At 36.2% G+C, this 25,287-nt stretch overlaps 2 protein-coding genes across 6 annotated transcripts in view; one reads left to right on the forward strand and one right to left on the reverse strand.

Annotated features, from left to right (window-relative positions):
* Nucleotides 1-7,149: 7,149 nt before the first annotated feature.
* Nucleotides 7,150-11,344, forward strand: cyp1b1 (cytochrome P450, family 1, subfamily B, polypeptide 1). The gene is made up of 3 exons (XM_065296072.2): nucleotides 7,150-7,289; nucleotides 7,468-8,460; nucleotides 9,159-11,344. Exons 2-3 carry the CDS (start codon nucleotides 7,472-7,474, stop codon nucleotides 9,748-9,750), a joined length of 1,581 nt encoding a protein of 526 aa, XP_065152144.1. The 5' UTR covers nucleotides 7,150-7,289; nucleotides 7,468-7,471; the 3' UTR covers nucleotides 9,751-11,344.
* Nucleotides 11,345-11,532: 188 nt separating this feature from the next.
* rmdn2 (regulator of microtubule dynamics 2) overlaps nucleotides 11,533-25,287 on the reverse strand; it is a 51,595-nt gene continuing 37,840 nt past the window's right edge. For 2 of the 5 annotated variants that reach the window (XM_065296073.2, XM_065296074.2), the window contains exons 6-11: nucleotides 24,547-24,622; nucleotides 23,879-23,956; nucleotides 23,325-23,423; nucleotides 19,981-20,034; nucleotides 17,002-17,082; nucleotides 15,311-16,884 (exon numbers count right to left, since the gene is read on the reverse strand). In XM_065296073.2, coding sequence (XP_065152145.1) covers nucleotides 16,837-16,884; nucleotides 17,002-17,082; nucleotides 19,981-20,034; nucleotides 23,325-23,423; nucleotides 23,879-23,956; nucleotides 24,547-24,622 — 436 coding nt within the window. In that variant the 3' untranslated portion in view covers nucleotides 15,311-16,836. Of the gene's footprint in view, nucleotides 11,890-15,310; nucleotides 16,885-17,000; nucleotides 17,083-19,980; nucleotides 20,035-20,246; nucleotides 20,363-23,324; nucleotides 23,424-23,878; nucleotides 23,957-24,546; nucleotides 24,623-25,287 lie in introns of those variants that run through there. The other 3 variants (XR_010546953.2, XM_065296075.2, XM_065296076.2) reach the window with 3 other exon arrangements.

Genomic DNA, 25,287 nt, shown 5'->3' on the forward strand with positions numbered 1-25,287 from the left:
ACCTCTGACCTCTCACGAGGGGGTTGATAAAATAAAGGAGGTGAAGAGGGGAACGGCACTGACACGGAAAACTCTATTTTGTTCAGGTTGGATCTCAGTCTGATTTGTTTTCAGTACCTACTCAAAATACAGAGGGAAAACTGCATTCTTGTCTCGGATCTGCAGAGTAGAAGCACTGAAATGTTCAATAACCAAAGGGCTGGCACATAACTAACTTTTCTTGACACCATTTTAAGTTATTCCATGAATTCCCATATGAAGAGCCCTCTATGAATAAAATAAAATACATTTAGAGTATCACAAACCCTATATAAAAAACACAACAATAGCAAAAAATGTGCACCTTCAGATCATGTCAACGGAACATATAAATAGATATGACCCTGTATGTACATTCTGGACATCTGGAACTCCAAACTCAAGAAAATCAATCTCATCTTAAAAAAACATTTCCTTTTTCCTCTTACAGAATTTTTGCAAACAACAGAAAGGTTCTTCAGATGTTATGGAACCATACAGCAAACATGGTTCTTTACAGCAGGGTTTTTTTTTATTTCATGATGCCAAAGACCCCCAAATATGATGGACCCCTTGCTAAAATATACATCCATTTATATTATTTATTTATTTGTTGCAAAAAGAAACATTTGTTAGATAAATACCAATATGGAAAAATATATGTTTAAATATGTTTACAATAAATATATTATAAAGCAATTATATTCACGTCGCATTGGAAGAAAAACTTTGTAAGTTAAAAACCTGCAAACATAACAGGTTTAAAAACATTTCAAATTAAATACATTTTTAAACAATTTTCAAAAATGTACTTATAATTTTATATTTTATACATACTTTTATACTTATTTATAATTTAATTTTATATGTATACTTTATGCATACTTATTTATAACTTTCATTTTATACTTATACTTTATACATTTTATGCATATTTCGGCAGGCAAACTTTTTTGCTATATGGGTTGTAAAATGTATTTGTTGCCCCTGAAATACATTTTGAAATGGTAAATGAATGTTAAAACTAAATATATTTTCAAATTCAAAAATATATTTAATTAAGCTTTACTTTCTACAAAATGTATTTAGTATATATTTAAAACATCTTTTTGCTCAAAGAAATTTTTTTTTTTTGCCATATAGTTATTTTAATATTATAAAAACAGCATATTTCCAAACTGAAATAACTGGCTATAAAGACCTTTACCATTTTCGCTTTGTGTTTTGTCTCTGAAATTTTTGGAGGACTCCTTTGAACCTCCAGGGGGACCCTCGGGACCCCTGTTTTAAGGCACTGTTTACTTTTAAGATTGAAGTATGTAGCCTATTAAATTATTAATGCAACTGTTTTATGCACTCTAAAAATAACTGGGTTATTTTTGACCCATAATGTGTAAATATTGGACAGAACACATGCTGGGTTAAAAATGTACCCAATGCTCGGTTATTTTAACCCAACTGCATAACATGGTTGCATAACAACAACCCAACATTGGGTAATTTTTAACCCAGCACAGGGTAATTTTTAACCCATGTGTCCAATATTTACCCTTTATGGGTCAAAAATAACCCAGCTATTTTTAGAGTGTGCGTTTATGCTTTATAGCCTACCAAAAAGAAATTGCTAAAAGGGGATTTCCGCAGTAATGCAATAGGAGGAACCATCTATGTCACTTACATCCTTACATCTTTTCAAAAAAGACAATATTGTGAAATTAGATTCCATTCAGGTTCTTAATAGAACCTCACTACCTGACAAAGAGCCATTTAATGCTGTATATGGGTTCTAAAGTTCTGCTTTAAACCCAGCATTAGGAAAGCCACCGTGGGAGAAGAGCTCCAGCACTGTTTTTGGCTGATTTAAAGCGCAGTCATGCGGTTGATCACGTACTACATGTGGTTTCCTGCACATTATTTCTAAAGAGCCCATTTTTAGAAGTCTGCTGCAAACCTGCCCTCCACAACAAAAGAATCGGAAAGAATGAAAATCTGACGTGACCGACAGTTTGGGATTCTGGGGGAAAATGCCCTCTTAGTGTCAGGAAGAAGTTAGACGCCTTCACGGACTGGTGGCTACGCTTTGGCAAGGGCCTCTGCAACAGTTGGCTGGACAAAAAAAGCAGCGCAGGATCATAGAGGCTGTTTCTCAATTGGTTGTTAATTTGAGGGGTCATTAGGATACCTCGAAAACTCATTAGCATTGTTTGGCTTTTCATTCGTTTTAGTATGTTTTTTGAAGAGGGGGGAAAAGAAAGGGTTTTATCATTTCCTGGGAAACCGAGAGTTGACCGTGCCGTTAGAAGGGTTTATGTATTGTAATGAGGAAAAGAGGGCAGACTGAGACAAAATGATGCTCTGAGATGAACTCAATGACACACCAACACTCTTAAAAATAAAAGTGCTTTACGATGAAGTAGAAGAACCATTTCTGGCTGAATGGTTCTAAGGAACCAAAAAGGATGCACCGCAAAAGCATCTTTACTTTTTAAGAGAGAATTGCTGTTTTAAACTTACAAACAATCAACAATTAATACAAATATCCTGCTTGCATGGTTGCTTGTTTTGACTGAGCTGCAAGTGTTTAGTGACAATACTGTAGTGTGACTGCAGAGCACCGGAGGCAGATTCAACATCAGATGTTACGGTCACACACAGTGGGGTTCAAAAATGTAACCCTGCTCAAATTTTAGTTTTATTATTCAAACTTCAAAATACAGAAAATAACAAAGATAAGGCATCTCTAAAAAGAGGTTTGTTTTTAACCCAGGGTTGGGTCAATATTGGACAGAACACACTGCTGGGTTAAAAATGATCCAACTGCTGGGTTATTGTCTATGAACCATGAGTTGAAATAACCCAGCATTTTTTTTAGAAAGTTTTGAAAGTTTAAATAAAAAGGAATACTTTTTACAAAATGAACTTCCATAACCTCATCCTCTAATAATGGACACAACTACAATATATATTTCACAATGTTTACAGAAAGAGACACCAGCAGGAGAAGACTAATCACTAATCAAAGCTGACATAATTGATATACAGTAAAGTACACTGCAAATATTGACTTTCTAACTTATTTATATTTTTGACTTGATTTAAAATTCTTAAATCAAGATTAATTTTCTTGATAAGCAAAATTACCCTAAAAATAAATTTAGGTATAAGACAAAAAAATTCTAATTTAAGTGAATTTATGCTTAAAACAATTTTTGTTGAATTAAGTATTTAAAAAAAAGTTAACTTATTTCATGATTTTTTTCTTACACCAATTAAGAATTTTTAGATATTTGTATTAAAAACAAGACAATAACACTAAGTAAGAAAGTAATTTTTTGCAGTGCGAGGACATTTCTCTAATATTTATAAACAATATGGACTTAGATTTTAACTTTATTCCCAGTAGGCTAATGACAGTTTCTCATGTTATCAGTTAAATAATTTCTGAAATTCGAGTGAACTGATGTTTGTTTTACAATTTTGGTGACCCGTGTGAAGGCATTTAAAAGCATCATGTAAAGAACATTCTGTAAAAACATATAAGGTCATGCATACTTTGATGCTCCTAATCTCAAATATTAGACTATGAGATTTTAATTTTCCCAGATGCAAAACATAACCATTTGATAAGAGGTCTCAGATGTTTGCAGGCCACTACATAAAAAAAATCGAAAAATCACCAGCATGATATTCCATGCATGTTTTGAAATTTTGACAGAATGTGTTCTGATGGTCATTTATAGCACATACAAGTAGACAAAGGATCTTCAACAACAGAAAGATCTTTCCGACAATAAAGCTTTAAGCAGGCAGCTCCACTTGTCACTTCTAATGATAAAGTGCCTTTGCGTGACTGCAGCCCACAACTTAACGCCCCATGGCAATTTCTTCTGTTCATCTGTTTCCTCCAAAAGATAAAGCACCTGAAGCACACGGAGCTAGACTGCAGTCTAATTACTGACCTCAAAGCATCAAATCTCAATCCTTGAAATATTATAACATGCAGTCTCATTTAAACATGAAAGCACAGTAATGTTACTTAATGAAGTATTTGCATGCAACATTGTCTTAATGTTAACTTATTGTGAAGTCTGTTAACCAATTAGATTTAGACATGCACATGTGCATATGCATAAGGTAAAATGAGAATATGGTGCATGTCTTCAATTATCTTAAATTTCAATAAACAAATCGTTCCTCTATTCAAAATACAATATCAACCACAACAAAGCATTATGCTATGTGTGTGTCAGAACCTGTCTCAGCCTGGTCCGGGTCTTTTATCTATTACGTGGCTTGCGGCTCCGGTGTCTGTTCAAAGGATGACCATGCACGAGAAAAAGGTTCAGGTAATGTCAGACAGATGCACGCACTTTTCGGTAACGTGCATAAAAGAAATTAATCGAAACTTAGACATGTAACGAATAAAAGCATTTTTATTATGTATTTATTAACTGCATATGTTATGTTATATTATGTTGGTAATTGCTCTTAGTTTTAGAAAAATAAAATCATTATCTGATTATCGAAGTATTTTTATAGAACGGATGTTTGCCGTTGTTTTTTGTTGTGCACACACAAAATAACCATATCTTACTAACACACTCCAGTTAAAACAAAAAACTTTTTTATGTATGATCAAAGCTGAATGCACAAACATTAAGAGCCATAGTAGCCTACATTTTAAATGTAATTTTAGTGAAACATTTTGTTTAAATTGTACTTGGACAAGCATTATTATAATTATTATCGTTTTGTTATTATTAATTATTTTATACATAATGAATATAAATAATAATACTATACACAATAATAATAAAATACATAATAATAGTAATAATAATATAGATATAAATAAAGATAACAAAGATCAAATAAACCATTGTCAGTTATTGCGTGAGTGTAAATTTGAAGGCGTGCATGGGATTTTTCTTGTGCTCGTGACCTGGAATCTCTTAACAGATGAGCTCGCACGCGATCATTAGTTTCGCTGGGTCCTAAAGCCAGTAAATCCGTAAAAGATTACCACTGAAAAGTTTTTCAGAGCTTGCATATCATGTTTAAGGAAACACATCAGCAAATTGGCCATCAGTGTGTCATTTAATAACTTTTGAATGTTCTGAGATCTGTAATAAAGAACTCGCGGTATATTTCAAACAATTGATCAAAGGTTCAGTTTTACAGCACAAGTGTCGGCTTATCAGTGATACCTATATGGCACTTCAATATTTTAATAAAACAGCATTATAATACTACAGTATGTGCGTGCCTATACAACAGTATCTTATCCTGACGTCAAGATTAATTTTAACCTTTGTTTACCCTTCAATCGTTTTTCGTGATCATCTGATCTAAAGGCTTATGCATAATTGCTTGAAATGAGGTGGAAAACAAATATAAATGTCTATATCTATATATTTTTAATTATTTAAAAATTTTCATTCATTTTTTTCAAGCAGTTATATGATCAAATAGATGAACTGGGTGGATATTTTAGGAAGGGCAAGTTTACATGGGCACTCCTTAAATATTTTTTTTAAAGCAATTTGTTTGAGGAAAGAGTTATATAACCGCTGTCAAATAGTATATACTTTACACAAGCTAAAGTTAAAGATTCTGTATCCTATAGGACATTTTGTCAACAATTCCCAAATCCTGATGAATGTGTTCCGTGATATAATACATTGTATTGCTATTTTTTTTTACACTGAATTCAATCATTGTCAAGTTTATTCTTTTAATAGCCTATATTGTACATGTAATGAGGGAAATACATATTTTTTCCTCTGGGCATTAATGAAGTCTGATTATGTGATCGGATTTATACAAAAGTGCTCGCGCGCTGTCCGTGGTACTGAAGCCTCGAGCTTTCGCGTTTGTTATCTATTCATATTCATGAGTTAAACGTTTAATTAATTTAGATAGATTTATTTAAAATATTTGTTATTTGTTAAACAAACGTAAACGGACGTAAACGAAAATGTAAATATTTTTTAATAATTTTATAAAAACACTAACTCTTTCTTTTTCTCTCAACAGCAATAGTGAAAACGTTTATCTTGTTACAAGAACATTTTGTACTATTGCCTCCCTATGACACATGGCTTTTATTGTTTACTAATCTTTGTAAGTCGCTTTGGATAAAAGCGTCTGCTAAATGCCTAAATGTATAAATTAAACTAAGATTAAACTAAGTCATATATTTAAAACGAGATTCATAGATGACTCATTCTGAACACTTTGTTTAACTCGAACAACTGTAGGGTTAATTATTTTCTGATTAACACGTGAAATGTAATGTGCACAAAACAAATGATAAATATCGCAGAAAATGCCGACAAACTCTTTTCAGGTAATCAGGTCTCAAATTAAGTAGTTATTATATATAAATAAATTAATACAATTAATAAAGAATATTATGCAATGTTTATTTTATAATTTTAACCTACCTACATTTGCTGGAGCAAATACAAAATACGAAAAAAATCTGTATTAACAAATAAATCGATTTAAGCCTATAAATGTTTTATTTTACCAAACGTTGTATCATATCATGATGCACTGGTATGAAATGGGGTCCTCCTAGTGGTAACAGGTGGAAACAGAAGTATATGGTGAAATAATAAAAATGTCAACCTCTAATATCTTAAACTTACCCCTATAAGGGGAATTTTGAACAGTAAACTGTAGGCCTGTTAATCTCTGGTCTTCTGTTCACACGCACATTTGCACGTTTCTCCAGAAAATAGAATAGGTATAGACAAATAGGCTACATATTTTATTATAACAAAATGTTCTTTCATTGGACACCTACAAAGTAGTTCTATCAAAAATAGTTTGATAGAAAGGGAGGCAGATTTTTCTTAACAAATATGTATACAGGTGTATAATAAATAAACTGTATGGTTTATGTGAAAAGCTGAAAACACTGCGAGAGAGAGAGAGAGAGAGAGAGAGAGAGAGAGAGAGAGAGAGAGAGAGAGAGAGAGAGAGAGAGAGAGAGAGAGAGAGAGAGAGAGAGAGAGAGAGAGAGAGAGAGAGAGAGAGAGAGAGAGAGCAAAAGAGTGCAAGAGAGTTCAGCAGTAGAGGAGGAGACTGTGAGTTGTGATGTTATTTATGCGTGGACCAAATCTGAATAAATTCACTCTGGACCAAAAGGAGAAACTTAAGACTCTCATGTGTTTCATATGAATCACTCCAAGACTCCTCGCGCATGCTAAAAACTTCAACACTGAACGACTCAATTCATTCACTCGGATGCTGATGAACTAAAGGTACGAACTTCTTTTGAGTTATTTTGCATGGATTTGTAGCTAGTATGCATGGATTTTAAATTCGTATGCATGGATTTCTTGCTAGTATGCATGGATTTTAAATTAGTATGCATGGATTTTTAGCTAGTGTGCATGGATTTTGAGCTTGCACATCCTCTAACAAACCCTTTCTTTGCAGGTGCATGATGGATTTAATTGAAGTGTTAGTAGATTTCAGCCGGCTGACATTACGGAGCGCTTTGCTGTCACTGCTGGCGTGTTTGATGGTGATGTTCTGGCGTCGCTCGGGTCCGATACCGGGTCCCTTCCCGTGGCCCATAATCGGTAACGCCGCTCAGCTCGGTACCTCACCTCACTTCTTCTTCACCCGTATGGCTAAGAAATACGGCGACGTGTTCCAGATCAAACTGGGCAGCCGAACCGTAGTGGTCCTGAACGGGGACGCGATCAAAGAGGCTTTGATTAAGAAGTCCGTGGATTTCGCCGGCCGACCGGATTTTGCGTCGTTCTCATTCGTCTCCGGTGGTCGGAGCATGGCGTTCGGCAACTACAGCCAGTGGTGGAAGTTACATCGGAAGATTGCGCAGAGCACCGTGAGGACCTTCTCCACGGCCAACATCCAAACCAAACAGACCTTTGAGAAGCACATCTTGTCTGAGGTTGGGCAGCTGATCCATTTGTTTCTGAATAAAACCCGAGAGCAGAAATACTTCGAACCGCACAGTTTCCTGGTGGTCTCTGTGGCGAACACCATGAGCGCAGTGTGCTTCGGGAATCGGTACTCGTACGATGATGCGGAGTTCAAGCAGGTGGTCGGGAGGAACGATCAGTTCACTAGGACAGTCGGAGCGGGAAGCATGGTAGATGTGATGCCATGGTTGCAGTACTTTCCAAATCCAATAAAAACTCTCTTTATGCAGTTCAAAGACCTCAACCAGGAGTTCAATAGTTTTATCCACGGCAAAGTGGTCGAGCACCGTAAGACGATTTCATCCAATCACACCCGTGATATGACCGATGCGTTCATCTTTGCTCTGGACAAATGGCTGTCCGGGGGCCAGGGGGTCTCTACGGATAAAGAGTTTGTGACACCGACCATTGGAGACATTTTTGGGGCGAGTCAAGATACTTTATCTACAGCTCTGCAGTGGACCATTCTGTTACTCGTTAGGTAAGTAATAAATGTTTTTTTCATTCAAGCCTTTATGTCCACAAAAATATTTGAAGACCACATCTAGAAGTTCTTCTATAGACCTTGGCATAACTAGAAAGATATTAGTTTTATTGCTTATATTTTAAATAATTTTGAGTCATCTTGGAAGTTCATTGGTTGAGAAAAAATGCTTTGAATGATTAGTTCACCTAAACTAACAATTTATTTTTTGAACCTGTTTTATTTGATGTCTTCCATGAAACAAGGAAACCAAATTTTACAGACATTTTATCAAAAGTGAATGGTTACAACATATGGTATTTTGTGTTATGCAAAGAAAGAAAATAATATCAGAGATAGTAAATAAGGACAGTTTCACTTTTTTGGGGTGAATAATGCAACACATTCATTGAGTAAAGCAAGGGCCAGGATGCACCAAACTGATGAGAAAGAAAGATCTCAATAAGACAGAACTTAAAAGTAAGGAGGGACCAGCGGAGAGGAGCACTTGTGTGTTATGTAACTCTCCCGTGCAGGTATTGGCAGGGAAAGAGGGCAGGTTACAGCAACACACAATGAAATATGACCCACTAACACTTACATGTAGGCCACTTTATAAAACTCTGCAAACCCAAAGTCTGCCTATGTATAATACTTTTATAATAGACATGCACATAAAGTTGCACAAAATATTAAAAGTTTTGCATCCATTTTAGGTATCCAAAAGTTCAGAAACGTCTTCAGGAGGAGGTCGACAGAGTGGCAGATCGCAGTCGCCTTCCAACCATTGAAGACCAGGCTCAGCTTCCGTACGTCATGGCCTTCATCTACGAATTCATGAGATTTACTTCATTCGCCCCTTTAACTATTCCCCATAGCACGACTACAGACACATCCATCAATGGTTATCCTATCCCCAAAGACACTGTCATTTTTGTCAACCAGTGGTCTTTGAACCACGATCCAAACAAGTGGGACGAGCCAGAGGTATTCAATCCAGAACGCTTTCTGGATGAGGACGGAGCTCTTAACAAAGACTTAACGTCCAACGTGCACGTATTTTCGGTGGGGAAGCGCAGGTGCATTGGAGAAGATATGTCCAAAGTACTGCTTTTCCTCTTTACCTCCTTGCTGGTCCATCAGTGCAATTTTACAGCTGAAGGATCTCCCAGCATGGACTATGTGTATGGGCTCACAATTAAACCAAAACCATTTAAAGTGGCTGTCACATTGCGTGACAGTGCAGAACTTCTGAAAAGTTTGGTAGAAACGTCTGAAACGCCTATAGCGAAAAAGCAAAGCGTTTGAAGTGAAATCAAAGCACACAAGTTGCGACAACTTTGCCGAATGAAGGTGGCAAAGTAAACAAAGACTGAGGAACATTTTGTTGAATGCACAGCACGTGTGAATAAATATTGATATATTTAAAAATGTAAGACTCAGGCAAACATGCTTTACAAATAACACATTCATTTGAAATGTCAATAAATGATGCACTGATTTATTTTATTTTCTGCAAGGGTAGAAAAAAGCAAAACACAGAACAGGTCCAGTCAATCCTCACTGATATTGTATATTAGTTTACTTTATTTAGACAAATGAAAGCTTTTATGTTTAAGTATTGAGACATTTATGTGCATAGCAACATAACTAAATCTTATAATCATTATTAATGCTTGTAACAGGACTGTAGTAATAGTAAATTTACTGTAGTCTCAGTTTGAGGAGGTTTGTCTTCATTTATCTTTGATAAAATGTGTTTGTCACACACAACATTTGTAATAACGCTAAGAGTTCTTATTGAAGGTTGTGCAAGTTTTTATAAAATCTGCGAGATATGTGCGAATGAGCCGATATTCAACAGCACTTAGATGTGTTACATTTATTTGTAATAATGTAGCTACTTCACTGATTTACGCACATTTGAAAATGAAACAAGATTGATTTTGACTTAAAAATACGGTGATAAATGACTATATCACCGTGCATTTTTTTAAAAATATTTTGTAATGACTATTGAGCTCAAATATTCTGTTAGTTTAGTTGTTGTTAAAGGAGTAGTCCACTTTAAAGATGGGGTCCATTGACTTTTTATAGTAGGAAAAAAATACTATGGTAAGTCAATGGGCCCCATCTATAAAGTGGACTACTCCTTTAAGGGTACTTTAGTTCATACTACTGTAGCCCTAGGCTGCATTGTCTATGTCATATATAAGGCTCATTAAATGAGAAATTTGTACAGTATAATATTACAGCACTTTACACATTGTCGTTCTTAATCATTGTGTTCCTTGATAGTGTTTCCGGATTTTCAATTCTGTGCCCTGTCATTATCGACTTCCTAGCATTAATCTAGGATTAACAAACACAGTTCACTGAGTTTTCTTTATCTCCCTTCCCATTGAACATTATCAGGAGAATCACGTGATGTTTTAGCAGAAGACATTGTGCTTTCTTAACTATTCTGCATTAATAAATCTTTTTATTTTTTTGTTTAGTCGGATGTGATGTTTCATTTCCGGTGCACATCAGGAAAAAAAACTTTGTCCCTTGGGTCAAGGGAATTTCAGGGTTTGTTACCTAACGTTGAGAGTATATGTTATGGTTACTAATTTTTGCTGATTTCTACAGACTGCTGTAATAGTTTCCATTTGTAATAGCAGATTTAAATTTTATGTGCAAAACATTTGATATCTTTGTAACTGAACTTGTTATATTTAGTTCCCATTATGTGATACAAAACAATATTATATTTTTATATACTTCATATAAGCTCAGACATTTGGCTGCTGTGTGAATTTTAAACTGCATGCAGTGGTGCAGTTTACAGTTTTTGTGATGAAATTTAGTGCAATTTAAATGTTTTGTTTTTCTCTTCATGGCTAATAAACATATTCAATCTATTTGTTTGTATTGCTATAATACTTATTTACTCTTATGTCACACAACGTGTTGGTTTTTTTCTTGTATACTGCAAGATCCCACACTACTGTATTCACTTTTAGCTATGATTACTTTCAAAACGTACCTACCGTAGACCATATGGACATAAAACACAAAGTCTGCTTCTGCAAAGATACTATAGTATGCAGAACAAGGCGTCTATTAACTATTCCACTTAGGATAGCCTATGTATATAATAGAAATCAAGGCAGCTCACCAGAGCCGAGGCAAGTCTGTAAAACCTACCCATTTACAATTGTATAAAAACTAAAGTTCAAAAGATTCATTGCACTGCAGGCATCACATTTGCACATCAAAATACGAGGAAAGCATCTAGGATAGACCCTTCCCTGAAAAGTGCTTTATCTCACGTTCCCAGCACATCCTGTTCTGATCAGCCAGAGGTTTGTAGCCAGCAGCAGAGCTCTGAATGTGTGCGTGACAAGTCCAGATAAAGCCAACTGATTACTGATACGACAACAGCCGCCTCTCCCCTCCCTGGCCCTGTTAAGGAAAAGAAAACAGTCTTTACCATTGTAGCATTTAAAGGTTAGTTCACCCAAAATAAAAAATTTGCCTATATTTAACTCACCCTCAATAGGTGTATATGACTTTGGATGTTGGATGGTGCCCAAACTAATCCATATATATGCTTATCCAGTGTCTTTTGTGGTCAAACAATGGGTTTTTATAATGTTGGGTCAAAGGTCAGCTTTTAAAATGGAGGCACCATTATTATTTAATATAACTCCCACTGTGATAGGCTAAAAGAACAAAGTCATATACCTATAGGAATGCTTACGGGGGTAAGTAAAATATTGGCTAATTTTAATTTTGGTGAATTATTCATTTAAAGGGGGCGTATCATGAAAATCTGGCTTTTCCCATGTTTAAGTGCTATAATTGGGTCTCCAGTGCTTGTGAAAAAACTAGTAACTTAGTTTGGGTAAACCATTTTCTGCAAGCATGTGAAAAAATAGGTCATTGAAGTTTGGCTCCCCTTGTGATGTCAGAAGGGGATAATACCACCCCTTAATTTGCACTCTGCAACCATGACACTGACATTTAGTGCAGAGATCAGCTCATTTGCATTTTAAAGGACACATCCAACATGCTTTAACATGCTATAATGAATTATCTATATGGTATTTTGAGCTAAAACTTCACATACGCAATCTGGGGACACCAATGATTTATTTTACATCTTAAAAAAGTCTTGTGAAATGTCTACTTTAATAGTAAGCTTGTGGAATATATTAGATGTCACACAGTAGTATAAACTTTAAGAACTTTGTTGTGATTTATTTTTACATTCAACAAACAGGAATGGCTTTGAATGTGTAAAGAACCACACAAATACAATCATTAAAGGGCACCTATGGTCTGTTTTACGTTTTTACATTTCCTTTAGTGTGTAAGTGTGTGTTAGTACATTTTAACCATATGCAAAAGGTACAAACCCCAAAGTAAACGATGATGTGAGTTATCGTCTCCAACGTAAATCTCTTTTCTTGGACTACAACAAACACACGGATTGTAGGCAACAGTTTACTTCCTGGGATTGGTGATGTAGTAAAGACCGACATTATCATAATTCCTCCCGCTTGGATTCACAGCCTGTAAGTTAACTCCTGTTAGCATTGCATTGTGAGCGAATCTTTAAAACATGGTAAGGAGCTCCACATTTCCGGCTGACGTCAGAGGTATTCAGCCAATCACAACGTACAGATTAGCTGGCCAATCAAAGACACAGAGCTTTTCAAATCCCTGCGTTTCAGGAAGAGAGTAAAATCTGGAGCTACAAAAATGTACAGTATGTGGAAAATAATGTTTTTTAAGCATAAATACACAAATTAAAGTCGTTTTTAGCAATGAAATAGGTGCACTTTAAACAATTCTGAATATTCACATAATGCATGACTAATATGTTACATCACAGAACAGCTTTAACTCTTACTGAAAGACACACCTTCTCTTCTCACATAAAGATATTTATTACACCTTATTAGTTGGAAATCTCCAGAAATACAGGTCATATCCTGCAAGTATTTATTTCTGTGATGTGCTGATCTACACACGTCACGCAATGAGAGACTGAAAAATGATTTTCAGTTCCTCAGGAAAACACCATCAGATGTAGGAAGAAGCTGGAAGCCAACAAGAAAACCTATAATATTTGAGAACTTTTCTATTACAATTACTAGCATTTCTCTGACAAATCACAGCCACCATAGTGGACAAAGCCAAGGTCATTTTTGAGGCTGGTGGTGTAGTTGCAACATCTACCAGCATGGGCTAACTGGACCAAATCTAAAACTTGACCTCTTGGTAGACACTTTATAATGCATACTATAAAGTGCACACATAAACACCACAGTAAATACCTGCAGAGATGATCCACAACCTCAACAGACTGAAGTATCAAAATGGATTTGATGTAGTACAGTCAAACTACTTTTTTTATAAAAAAAATATCCCTAGCTGTCACTAGGGTGAGTACCCTTTTAAAAATGACACATTTGCACCTAAAAAGTTTATATTAGTACCCCAAATGTATATATGGGTACTAAATGTATACCTAATACAGATATGTATACATGGTACATAGTAGGAACCTTTTAAAAGGGTACCGCCAGAGTTCTCCATCTTCTATGTTTGTTAGGACGTTCAGGACCCAGCAAACTGAGGCCAACGTGTGTCTGAAACATAAGTTACTCTGTTAACTTTTTGTTTAAAGAGCTTTTTTTAAATGTACTTGAATATCAGCTCAGCCATGAACGTTGGCTTGTGTTATATTGAGGACTGAGTCAGACCTAAGACCTTTATGTCATTACACATAAAACATGTCCACGCAGAAGGGCGATCTTATTATAAGCTCTATGCTATGGAAAACATTCATTAAACCAAAGCTGTGCATCTGAAACTCTTAAGGGAACAGATGTAACGAAAAGGCAGATGTCCAGACATGAAAAGTTCACTTCTGCTAACAACAGATGAGCATTGACTCATGTGAGCGGCCTGTAATCCCACCTTCTGTTTTACACGAAAATCAGCCCTCTTTCTTCAACGGCTTTGGTTTTGACATTGGCTACTTGATGGACAAGAATATACAGGCAAAATATTGTCTGGAAACCTTTCAATCAAATGAGAATTTAAAGGCAAAAATTGACTAAATACACCAAACTGATTTACAAACATAAATTCAGTGTCAAAAGACGATTTCAACCATTTCAATGTCAACTTATCACAAGTCAAAACTTAGTAGGTTTAAAAACAAGTTGTTTGAACTTCATACTGTATTTTTCTACAGTGTGTGGCACAAACAAATAAAGCATAACATATCAGAGATGTCATCTTGTGTGAAAACCACACCCTATTGGCCGAATCTGGGTGTTCATTTTCAGATTACTTAAATTAAATTTAATGCACACTGGAAAAATGTCTATGCTGCCTTAAAATTTTTAATTGAATCAATTCAGATTCTTGACTAATGACAAGTTGACTTATTTCAACTTTTTTTAAAAAGTTATAACAACTCACATCTAGTCAAGATAAATAATAGTTAAAATGATTGTTGATTTAACAAAAAAAAAAAAAAACTAAGTAAAGCCGCAAATCATTTTTTACAGTGCAGATAGGCCAAATTTCATTTACTTGTGTCAGCAATTTTTTAAGCATTGTTTTTGTCATGAAGGACTATATGCACATCACATTATTTAGGGTTTTTCATAAAATTTAAAATAAGGGCCAATTTAAAGATGGTAATGTAAACAATGTGACAAAATTTGGGAAAACTCAAGTAAAGTTAATTTGCAAAATATACATTAAGCAAAAAATGCAAATACACCACCTAGAGGCAGACGTATGCCATTATGCTTATCTAAGCATAAAAATCATTGCTAACAAGTTTTATACAAGTCAATGCTTTATGAATAAAACTGCAATTTAATTCTGGTGCAATGACAATTACAAACCTTCACAATACACAGAAATGAGAAAGAAACAATAGCAATTCACCTTAGTGTATATTATACCAGCAATGACGATCCTTATCATTACATTCACCAATGTGATGAATTTTAAATGCATTATACACAAAATTACAGTATTCATTTAAAATGCACCATTATCATACAAAGTGACATCACATTAAATTATAATACCCATTACATTCTTAATGCTGGATTATCACTGTAAACAAACAAAATAAAAACTATAATTGCAATGACATAAAGGATGAAAACAATTAAACCGTACACTTACGCCCGCCTCCATTTCAGTGGAAGGGACGTATTAACAAACTTTGGTCAATAATAATGTATATATGAATCAAAACGAACACAAATCCCAAATTGTTTAACAAACTATGAAAAAAAATAATATAATCCACAACGATAATCCAGAAAGTAAATATGATTACATGAAAATGGAGGGATTTGGATCCTGATCCTTAAATGACTTACACAATTGTACAAAAACTTCCTACCGTAGTTTGCAACGTTGTGCAATTATTTAATATATATATATATATATATATATATATACACATAAATTTACCATGTTTGTTTAAACTCTAAAATGCTGGGTTATTTTCAACATTGGGTCAAAAGAGACAAGCACTAATGTTGGGTTAAATTAAGCCTGAAAATGCTTATATTTGACCGAACGATGTGTTAAAGCAAACCCAGCATACTGTAAAAGAAACAGTATTACAATATAGATTTTTTTTTTGTGTTTACTAGAGTTCACAACTATTTAGTTTATATTTTTCCTAATACCACATAAAACAAACCAAAATTGGTCACTTTTCACGCAAAACCAATCTTTCTTGTGTAATCAACAGTAAACCGGACCAGACTTTATCGAAAGTGGCTACATAATACTTAAAGGATGAAGGCTGCTAACAATAGCCAAAGAAATCTAGTAATATAAGTCTATACATTCTGAAAACCTCTTTTACTTGCTCAGGGATTTTCTTTGTCCGTGGGTATCATTTCACTAACCGTAAATAGGTCACCGGGCATTTTACCTGAGTATTACTGTACCTTTATACATAACCTAAAAGATGACATCATCCCTTGTGTCTTGTGGGTATTTCAAGAGATTAGGTATTCATATAGAGATGAATGAATGCATTATAACAGCACCTTTAAAATAAACCGAAAAGGAATGAAAAGTAACTATCCTGAATAAGTGCATACCGTATTTAATGCGTAACCTGTAAGAAAACAGACCCTTATTCTGCCTGTCACGTAAAAACAGTATTGCTAATGGGTTTCCTTCAAATGGGTGCACAAAACCGCATATTTTTTTCCACATTTCTTCAATGGCATTCATCTGTAGTTTATGTGTTACAGTATTCATATGTTGATAAACAGCTACAGTCCGGCCACCGTTCCAAACAGGAGATGGAGCACAAAGACGCTTTTGTTCCCTTTAGCCTGAGATTTATTATAGAGATGAGATGAGAGAGTCTAGCTCCTTCTGCGCTTCTTCGTCCTTTAGGTGAAAGGGAAAACAAATCAGTTCTGGGAAAGATTTTCGACGGGAAGATAAAGTAATGAAGTGACAACAGTTACATCAAAGGTGTGTGAATCATCTGAATAAGAAAAGCACCTCTTTAGTCACGATGCACATTGCCAAGGCAGCGTCACACATCTGACGGGCTCGAGTCTTCTGACCCAAGTCTTTGTAACACTGACAGAGGAAAAGTGATGTATAGTGTTATATTTCATTACGGCAAACCATTACCAGAAGTGCTGATGTGCTTTGTTCCTCACTCTTCCCTAATGGCAGTATTGGCTCCGCTCCAAAACCTCGAGAGCTGCCTAACTACTAGACAGCGCTTTGAAATATTACAGGAGCACTCAGGTCTTAAAGGCACTTCCAAAAGGTAGGCTTCGAAATTATGTTGCTTTTCAAGTTTTGGCCAAAATTTAAGGAGCAATGCACGTATCCATAGCAAAGAATGCACTGCGAAAATTATCTAAAATGTCAGACAAAATTAAACAAAAATGCATCTGAAAATGGAGAAAGATACAGGAAAATCTTGTCACTTTATTTATTAACTTAGCATTTTGTAAATTCTGCTAATCTAGCTTTTCTTGTATAGGTTCAGGCTAGCTACAACCTTAAAGGGACACTCCACTCCAAAATGTGTTCATTTTTCAGCTCCCCTAGAGTTAAACATTTTATTTTTATATCATTTTGGAATCCATGCAGTTGATCTCCGGGTCTGGCGGTACCACTTTTAGCATAGCTTAGCTTAATCCATTGAATCTGATTAGACCATTAGCATTGCGCTAAAAAATAACCAAGGAATTTCGATATTTTTCTTATTTAAAACTGAAAATGAAAAGTTGCAGCATCTGAAAATAGTCCCCTGCTATTGAAAGATACTAAGGGGACTATTTCGGCACTGCGTAATATCATTGCGCCTCCTAAAGCAATGTTGCGTAGCAAAGTCCTTGATTATTACGCCAGAATGAGAATATAGTTCATAGCCATATCTGCCTAGAAAATCGCAACTTTTAATTTTCCATCGGTCTTAGTACACGATGTAACTACAGAAGAGTCAAGTTTTAAATAGGAAAAATATCAAAACTCATTGGTTATTTTTTAGCGCAATGGTAATGGTCTAATCAGATTCAATGGAATATGCTAAGCTATGCTAAAAGTGCTAGCGCCAGACCCGGAGATCAGATGAATGGATTCCAAAACTGTAAAAATCAAATGTTTAACTCTAGGGGAGCTGGAAAATTAGCACATTTTTTTAAAAGTGGAGTGTCCCTTTAAAGACTTCACAGATTCAGTTTTGTACGTGTGTGGTGGAGTAAGGGGGTGTGCACACCAAAGTTTTTACGCCTGTGGCCAGCGTATGTGAGTGCCGAGTGCTGAGAGTTGAAAAATATTCAACTTTGGGTGAAAAGCTCTGCTCATCAATGTTAGTTCTCACACGGCCGTCCAATCAAAGTGGAGGAAGGGCGGGAAAAATATCACAACAACCAACCGGCGCATCGTACAACGACAGAAGTAGAAGTACGGTCCCCGGAGCGCCATCTGGTGGTTCGCGTAGGCAGTGGTGGACTACTGTGACAAATATAAATCTTAATATAAAAATCATTATAAAAGATTAGATTTAAAAACTCTCATTCAAGATGCATCATCTAAAAGCCCATTTATGTTTGAATATCGCAACAGCAATCACGTCACGTCAGATAGAACATATGTTCATTTAGATGCAGTTATGCTGCGTTCAGACCAGCCGCGGTAGAGGCGTCAAGTGCGAGTGATTTCAATTTTAAAGGTCCCCTTCTTGATTGTGTTTACAGTGCACAATATAACATGTGTTCATGTTTCACGTGTAAAAAACGCGGTATTTTTCACACAAATCTGTATAGCGCTGTTTTCACTGTCCTAAAAACGGGCTGATGTCTTCCTTGTTCTATGAAGTCCCTCCTTCAGAAATACGTATCGAGTTCTGATTGTGTAGTTTGTTTAGTGTGTTGTGAGTGATTCGATAGCAGCTTAGCTTGCCGTTAGCTTAGCTGGCGACTGACGTATTCCTGTGGGTGGAGTTTAGTAAAAAAACTGTTCTAGTGATGTCATTAAAGCAGGAAGTAGAGGACTGTAGTCCAAACCGACTGTTCACTGTAGGTTTGAAAGGCGAATTCTGTTTAAGAAAATATATCGCCTGCCAGTGAACTTTGAGCTTTATCATTTTATAGGTATTATTTATGTTATTATAGCAACATTACACACTAACTAGGGTTTAGAAAATGGGATCAGAAAGAACAGGACTTTTAAGTCAATGTAAAGACGCGTTGACGCGCGTCTGGAGGTCTCACGGCGCGAATGAGGCGTTTAGCGCGGTAGACGCGATTCCGCCTCATTCGCGCGTCTAGTTCGTGACCGTGGCAAATGCGCCGTGGCAAATGCGCGAGTTGAAAATTTTGATCTTTGGCGGAAAACAAGCCGGGTTAACCAAACAGGAGCTTACTCTAGTAGTGAGCGAAAATGCAGAAGCCCCTCCCATACGCGAATTTCCGCGTGAATGTCTCGATGACTAGAATTTCACGCACGGCTTTCACGCGCGAATGAAGCGCGTAAAATCAAACTGTTCAAGAGGCAAACTAGACGCGGTAGACACGAATTTGACGCCTCAAATGCAGCTGGTGTGAACCCACGGTTACACTATGTGAAGGGGGTCACAAACAGCACGTCCACGTTGTGCCACATTTACAAGTCAACACACTAGCAGCCGTGACTCCGATGTGCGATAACCTAAAAAAGAAAACAAACTCCTCACCCCAGGTCAGTTTTAAACGCACACAGGGTATTCCCTACTTTAGCGCCACTTTTTGATGTGCATTCTGCATCACTTTTTGAGGCTCATGAATTCCCCCCTTTCACGTCATCTTTTGAAATTTTGAAAAATTGATCCTTACGACTGGTTTTGTGGTCCAATGTCACATTTTATCAGTGTGTGTTACCTTGCTAACAAAATGCTTTGCCAAATGAGCTACATCACCACTAACTAATAATGACAGAATTATAAAAAATAATAACAGAAGTATTAAAATAAAAAGTTGTTACCTTGGCTAAAAACACATAGTTGAATTTGGAGTACTTTGGACTGATCTCTTCTGCCTGCAGAATAAAACATGTGACAAAGTAAGTAAATGTAATCAATCATCCACATGATCACATATCTGTATTGTTTGACTCATCTATCTTTGTTGAAGTCAAGATAAATCAATCACCCATTCCCCTTTGGATGGATGAACTGTTTATGTAACAAGATTTGATCGTATTTCAGGTGTAGTGTAGTTATTTTGTACGTAGACTAATGAAAAACACACCTGTCTCGAAAAGGAGCCATAGCGCTCTCAGCCAAGCATCTTTAGAGCATTCTTCAGCGCTTTGATTGTTCAATGAGATATTAAACAATTATCATTGCAGGTCGTAAACCTCCACCCTATAATCAGGGCGGTAAATAACACCGTCGACATTTACAAGACTTGCACAATCACATGAAAGATAAACACTCCAGACATTCTACAAAATAAACTACCGTACTTGTAAGGGCGACCGTCTCACAAACCACCACAGTGATTTTGAACATTCGACTGATGTGGGTTACAGGTGTCCTCTAAATGTGATTTTTAAGCAAATGTTAAATGCTATAGGAAGACCCAGATTAAAAAGCAAGGATATAGTCAATTAGCATGAAAGTTGTGACTTCGGACACATCAAAGTGATTTCTATATGAAGGTGGATCGTTGAGTTGTTTGGACATACACTGGGGAAGTACTTGCGTTTGTAGCACAAAATCGATGATTGAATTCACGATAAAAAATAACAAAGTCTGCATTTCTCTTGGTCTCTGTCTAGTTGTTGTATAACACTGTTTATCAGAAATCACAGCAGATGTATGGAGAGAGGTCTTGGCAGAGTACAACAAGTCTAAGCACAGGCCCTTTAAAAAACAAGTGATGGTTGTGATTCAAAGGATATGAACATTTCAAAAAGACACTAAACGCAGGAACGCAGGATAAGCTCTTATAATTCAACACGGCTTGTTATTTAAACAAGACCCCCAAAACACACTCCTCTGCAGCACACAGATCTCTGTAGTATTAAGCTCAGTCTATGGCAGAAAGATCTGGAAATGTGATTGGTTGGTTTCAAGTTGGTCAAAGTTAAAGGGGCGAGAGCTACACTAGTTGCGTCTCATTTTACACTACTTCTTATTTTAAACTACAGCTACACTAGCTGCGTGTCCTTCGGAGGCTGCGTTTGTAGGCCGCATACATCATTGAGGTTCTCTAATTTAGGTAGAAACCATAGACTGTAAAAAATATGGACGTAGTGTCTGTGACGTCATCCATAGGTTTGTAAAAAGCTTTTCTGAATCTTAAAGGTTTAGTCCATTTTCTTTAAAAAATCCAGATAATTGACTCCCCACCATGTCATCCAAAATGTTGATGTCTTTCTTTGTTCAGTTGAGAAAAAATTAAGTTTTTTGAGGAAAACATTCCAGGATTTTAATGGACGTTAATGGACCCCAACACTTAACAGTTTTAATGCAGATTAAAATTGCAGTTTCAAAGGACTCTAAACGATCTCAAACTAGGCATAAGGGTCTTATCTAGCAAAACGATTGTTATTTTTGGCAAGAAAAATAAAAAATATGCATTTTTAAACCACAACTTCTCGTCTTCAGGTCACGGATGACGTATGCGAAACTACGCCCCAGTGTTTACAAAAGTGTGGAGAAAGAGGACCGCTCTGACGTTGTTGTATGTGGAATGATACTAATTAATGTCTTTGTGTCAGTTTATTGTTTAAAATGGTCCGCAAATGTGCGTTTTATATATGTAACACATGACCTTTCCACGTCATTATGCCAAAAAAATGACAATTATTTTGCTAGATAAGACCCTTGTGCCTCATTTGAGATTGTTTAGAAACTGCAATTTTAAACTGCATTAAAACTGTTAAGTGTTGGGGTCCATTGAAGTCCATTAAAATGAGAAAAATCCTGGAATGTTTTCCTCAAAAAACATAATTTTTTATTGACTGAACAAAGACATCAACATTTTGGATGACATGATGGTGAGTAAATTATAATTTTTTTAAGAAAATGGACTAATCCTTTAAAGAAGGTGGTGCCTGCCATCGCCTTCTTGGAAGCGCGTCACTGCGAATCACTCGCGGATAACCGAAAATGGGTAAAGAGGCGGGATGTGGGTGAAGCTAAAGTGGCTGGTCCTCCTAGCTCGACCACAGTAACAGCAGTGGCAGTTCACCCGTCCCTCAAGTGGCCACGCCCTTAATTATGCAGAACTTTAAGGCTTAATATAATTGAAACGGATGAGTTACAAAAATATTCACCCCCCTCACAGTTGTCATGAAGGGCAAAATTAAGCTATATAGACAAAAAACACTTTTTGTACTGGGCTGTAAACATATTTATTTCTGCTGTAAAATTGGGCATTTTAACATGGGGGTCTATGGGATTGACTTCCTTTTAGAGCCTCTAGTGGCCAGTTAATGAATTGCAGTTGAGTCACTTCCGTATTGGCTTCATCAGAGAGATCGTAAGGTTGCCCCCCGGAAGAAATCAATATAAAATGAACATTAAAGGGGACAGAGAATGAAAAAACATTTTTACCTTGTCTTTGTTGAATAATGTAGTCTACCCGCATTCACAAACATACAAAAAGTGCTAAACATCTCAGTCTCATAGAAATTCCTCTTTTAGAAATGTCAGCCAGAAAACAGCCCAATCTGAAAATCTGATGCTTATGACATCACAGGCATCTCCCTGCCCCTCCACTTTAAAATAATTGGCTACATTTTTTGAGTGGCAGCAAAGTCAGCCAATCAGTAATGAGATTGCAAGTTAAGCCAGTGGGGGGAGACAAATAGGTGCAAAACCACTTGTTTAAAATCCCCCACCCTAATAGAGCTATCTGAGAGAGGTTTTTAGGAGGCTTCTAAGGCATTACAGACCCAAACAAAAAAAATGTGTCTACTTGTCACATCACAGAACAAGGATAAATACTCCGTTCAATCATTCTATGTCACCTTTAATTCCTTATAAGACATAATCACTGTTTTATTCTTTCTTTGAAGCGTAACAATTGCTTTTCTGAAATAAGACATCATAAACCTTCATGCAGCCGACAAATGTGACCTCCAAAGGATGCAGCCTTCAAAATTAGATGCTGTTGTATAAACATGTTTAGGTTCCTTAATGCTTGAAATTAATTTATGTAGACATGTATAATTTGTGTCTTTGTATGCATTTCTTTGTAAGACCAACTTTCGCATAGCATTTTTTGGTTCACTAAATAATTCCCATAATTACATTAGTGTACTTCAAAAAGAAAATGAGTAATAAAGTTCAAGTCGGTGTGTCACGGGTGTTTTACCTTAAGGAAGTTCTGCAGGGCGTCCTGGACTGTGGCACTTGGTGGCTCGCCAAATAAAGCAGCAGCGATTTTCCTCTCAATCCATGTACATTGTGACACCTGCACATGCAACATGCTTATTGTTCATTTGCAAAGCAGTGATTGATGTAAATTTAGTTTATCAATGTGCAGGATGTGCAACAATGACGCTAATGCAAAAGCCTTCCCATAAAATTTGCTCCATGAATTTCCACTCGCGCTTATCCAATGAGGAATCTTTTAATACAGAAGAGCAAATAATAACACAATTTTGTGTTATTTGTAAAACAGTGATTTGGAATAAAATGAGGATGAGAAATGAAATGATTGCTCTTTATGGTGGACTCGCTCTTTCATGCACTTGGCAGATGCTTTCATCCAAACCAACTGCATTTAATCTATACAATTTTATCTGTATTCGTGTTCCCTAGGGTTTGTACCCATAAACTTTGTAACCCTGAACCAACCAACTGAGCTACAGGAACAACTGACACACGGCAACACGTGACACAAATAAAATGTTGAATCTCACTTACAGCATAACACCAGCGACCCAGCAGGTAATAGGACAAAGGATCCTCAGGTTTCAGTTCAATTGCTTTGTCCAGATGATCCTTGAGAGAATGAGAGAGAGATTATTGATTTGTTGCATGACAGCTGAGATTCCTCAAATATTTTTACTGATTCAGCTCGTAGGAATATATAAAACCAACCACACATTTGTTATTCATCTTTTTCTCTCTCTGTTAGCTTTACCAGTCAGAGCTCTGCAGGTGTGTGGTGTCTGCAAACCTACAGCATCTGACAGCTAAAGCCCTGTTTATAACTGCTAATAAATTGTGTATATTGGTCGATCGAATCACAAGTTGACGAAAGAGACACATGTCCGTTCACACCAGGTGTTTTAAATCTGTCTCTTCTGTCCACTTTCCACCGCTTCTGTTCTGATTACTTTGAGGCGAGTTGTTAAAACACAAGCGGGAGAAACTTTGAATATTAATATTGACGCACACAAATATTATGTCAGAGTACCGCTGCTTGTGTTGTTATTAAAAAGTTTGTACATGTATAAGTAAGAGCTTTCTCAGATTTTTCAGTGCAACGACAGCTTAAAGACCGCGCTGAACACTGTGGACTCATACTAGAAATCAGGACCAATGGAAAAACACTTATATATCGGTTACTGCATTAAAAAGATACCCACCTTAAAAAGATATCCATTTTTAATTTTATTCTGGACTGAATCATATTCTGACAGAAGTCCACAGAGTATAGCATACCTATGGAGTGAGAGATACACAAAATTAAAATCACCAATATGCAACGGTTGTTTTATGTATCTGTAGTCTAAAGTCAAGGGCTTTTAATCAATGAAATATTCAAGAAATAATGCAAACTAAATATGTGTCAACTATGCTTGATTCGTTTTAAAATCTCTAGGCATGAACAGTATTTATTTCCCAAGCTTAAAGGAACAGTATGTAAGAAATTTATATCAATGAATAATAAAATGGCCCTGATATGTCAGTAGACATTAAGAAATCATTTTCATTTCAAATACTTATATCACTGACAACAGTGGTCTGGCCAGGATATTGTCATTTAAAAATGAAGTAGCAGCCCTCAACTGATGTTTATATTGTCATTTTGTGTATTGGCCACCAGTTGTGTGATTGCAGTACCAGTTTTAGCCACAAGTTTTGTGATTGCAATACCAGTTTTGGCCACAATCCTACATAGTGTTCCTTTAATCAAACTTGCTTGCTTGCTTGCTTAACTTATGCACTATTTTTTTTTTGCAATTTTGCCTTTATTTAACCGTAAATGAGGAGATGAAAGGGAGGAAAGTACAGGGAGGAAGGGGTATGGGATTGGCAACAGACCACAAGCTGGGAATGGAACATGTCGGAGAGCTGCCCACTACACCATCTGCTCCGACTAACTT

The sequence above is a fragment of the Paramisgurnus dabryanus genome, chromosome 20 (genome assembly GCF_030506205.2).
Source record: "Paramisgurnus dabryanus chromosome 20, PD_genome_1.1, whole genome shotgun sequence".
In the NCBI taxonomy this organism is placed as follows: domain Eukaryota; kingdom Metazoa; phylum Chordata; class Actinopteri; order Cypriniformes; family Cobitidae; genus Paramisgurnus; species Paramisgurnus dabryanus.

Coding starts and splice junctions, on each gene's coding strand:
- cyp1b1 (XM_065296072.2), top strand. CDS start 7,472: ATGATGGATTTAATTGAAGTGTTAGTAGATTTCAGCCGGCTGACATTA. Junction 8,461..9,158: donor ACCATTCTGTTACTCGTTAG/GTAAGTAATAAA, acceptor CATCCATTTTAG/GTATCCAAAAGTTCAGAAAC.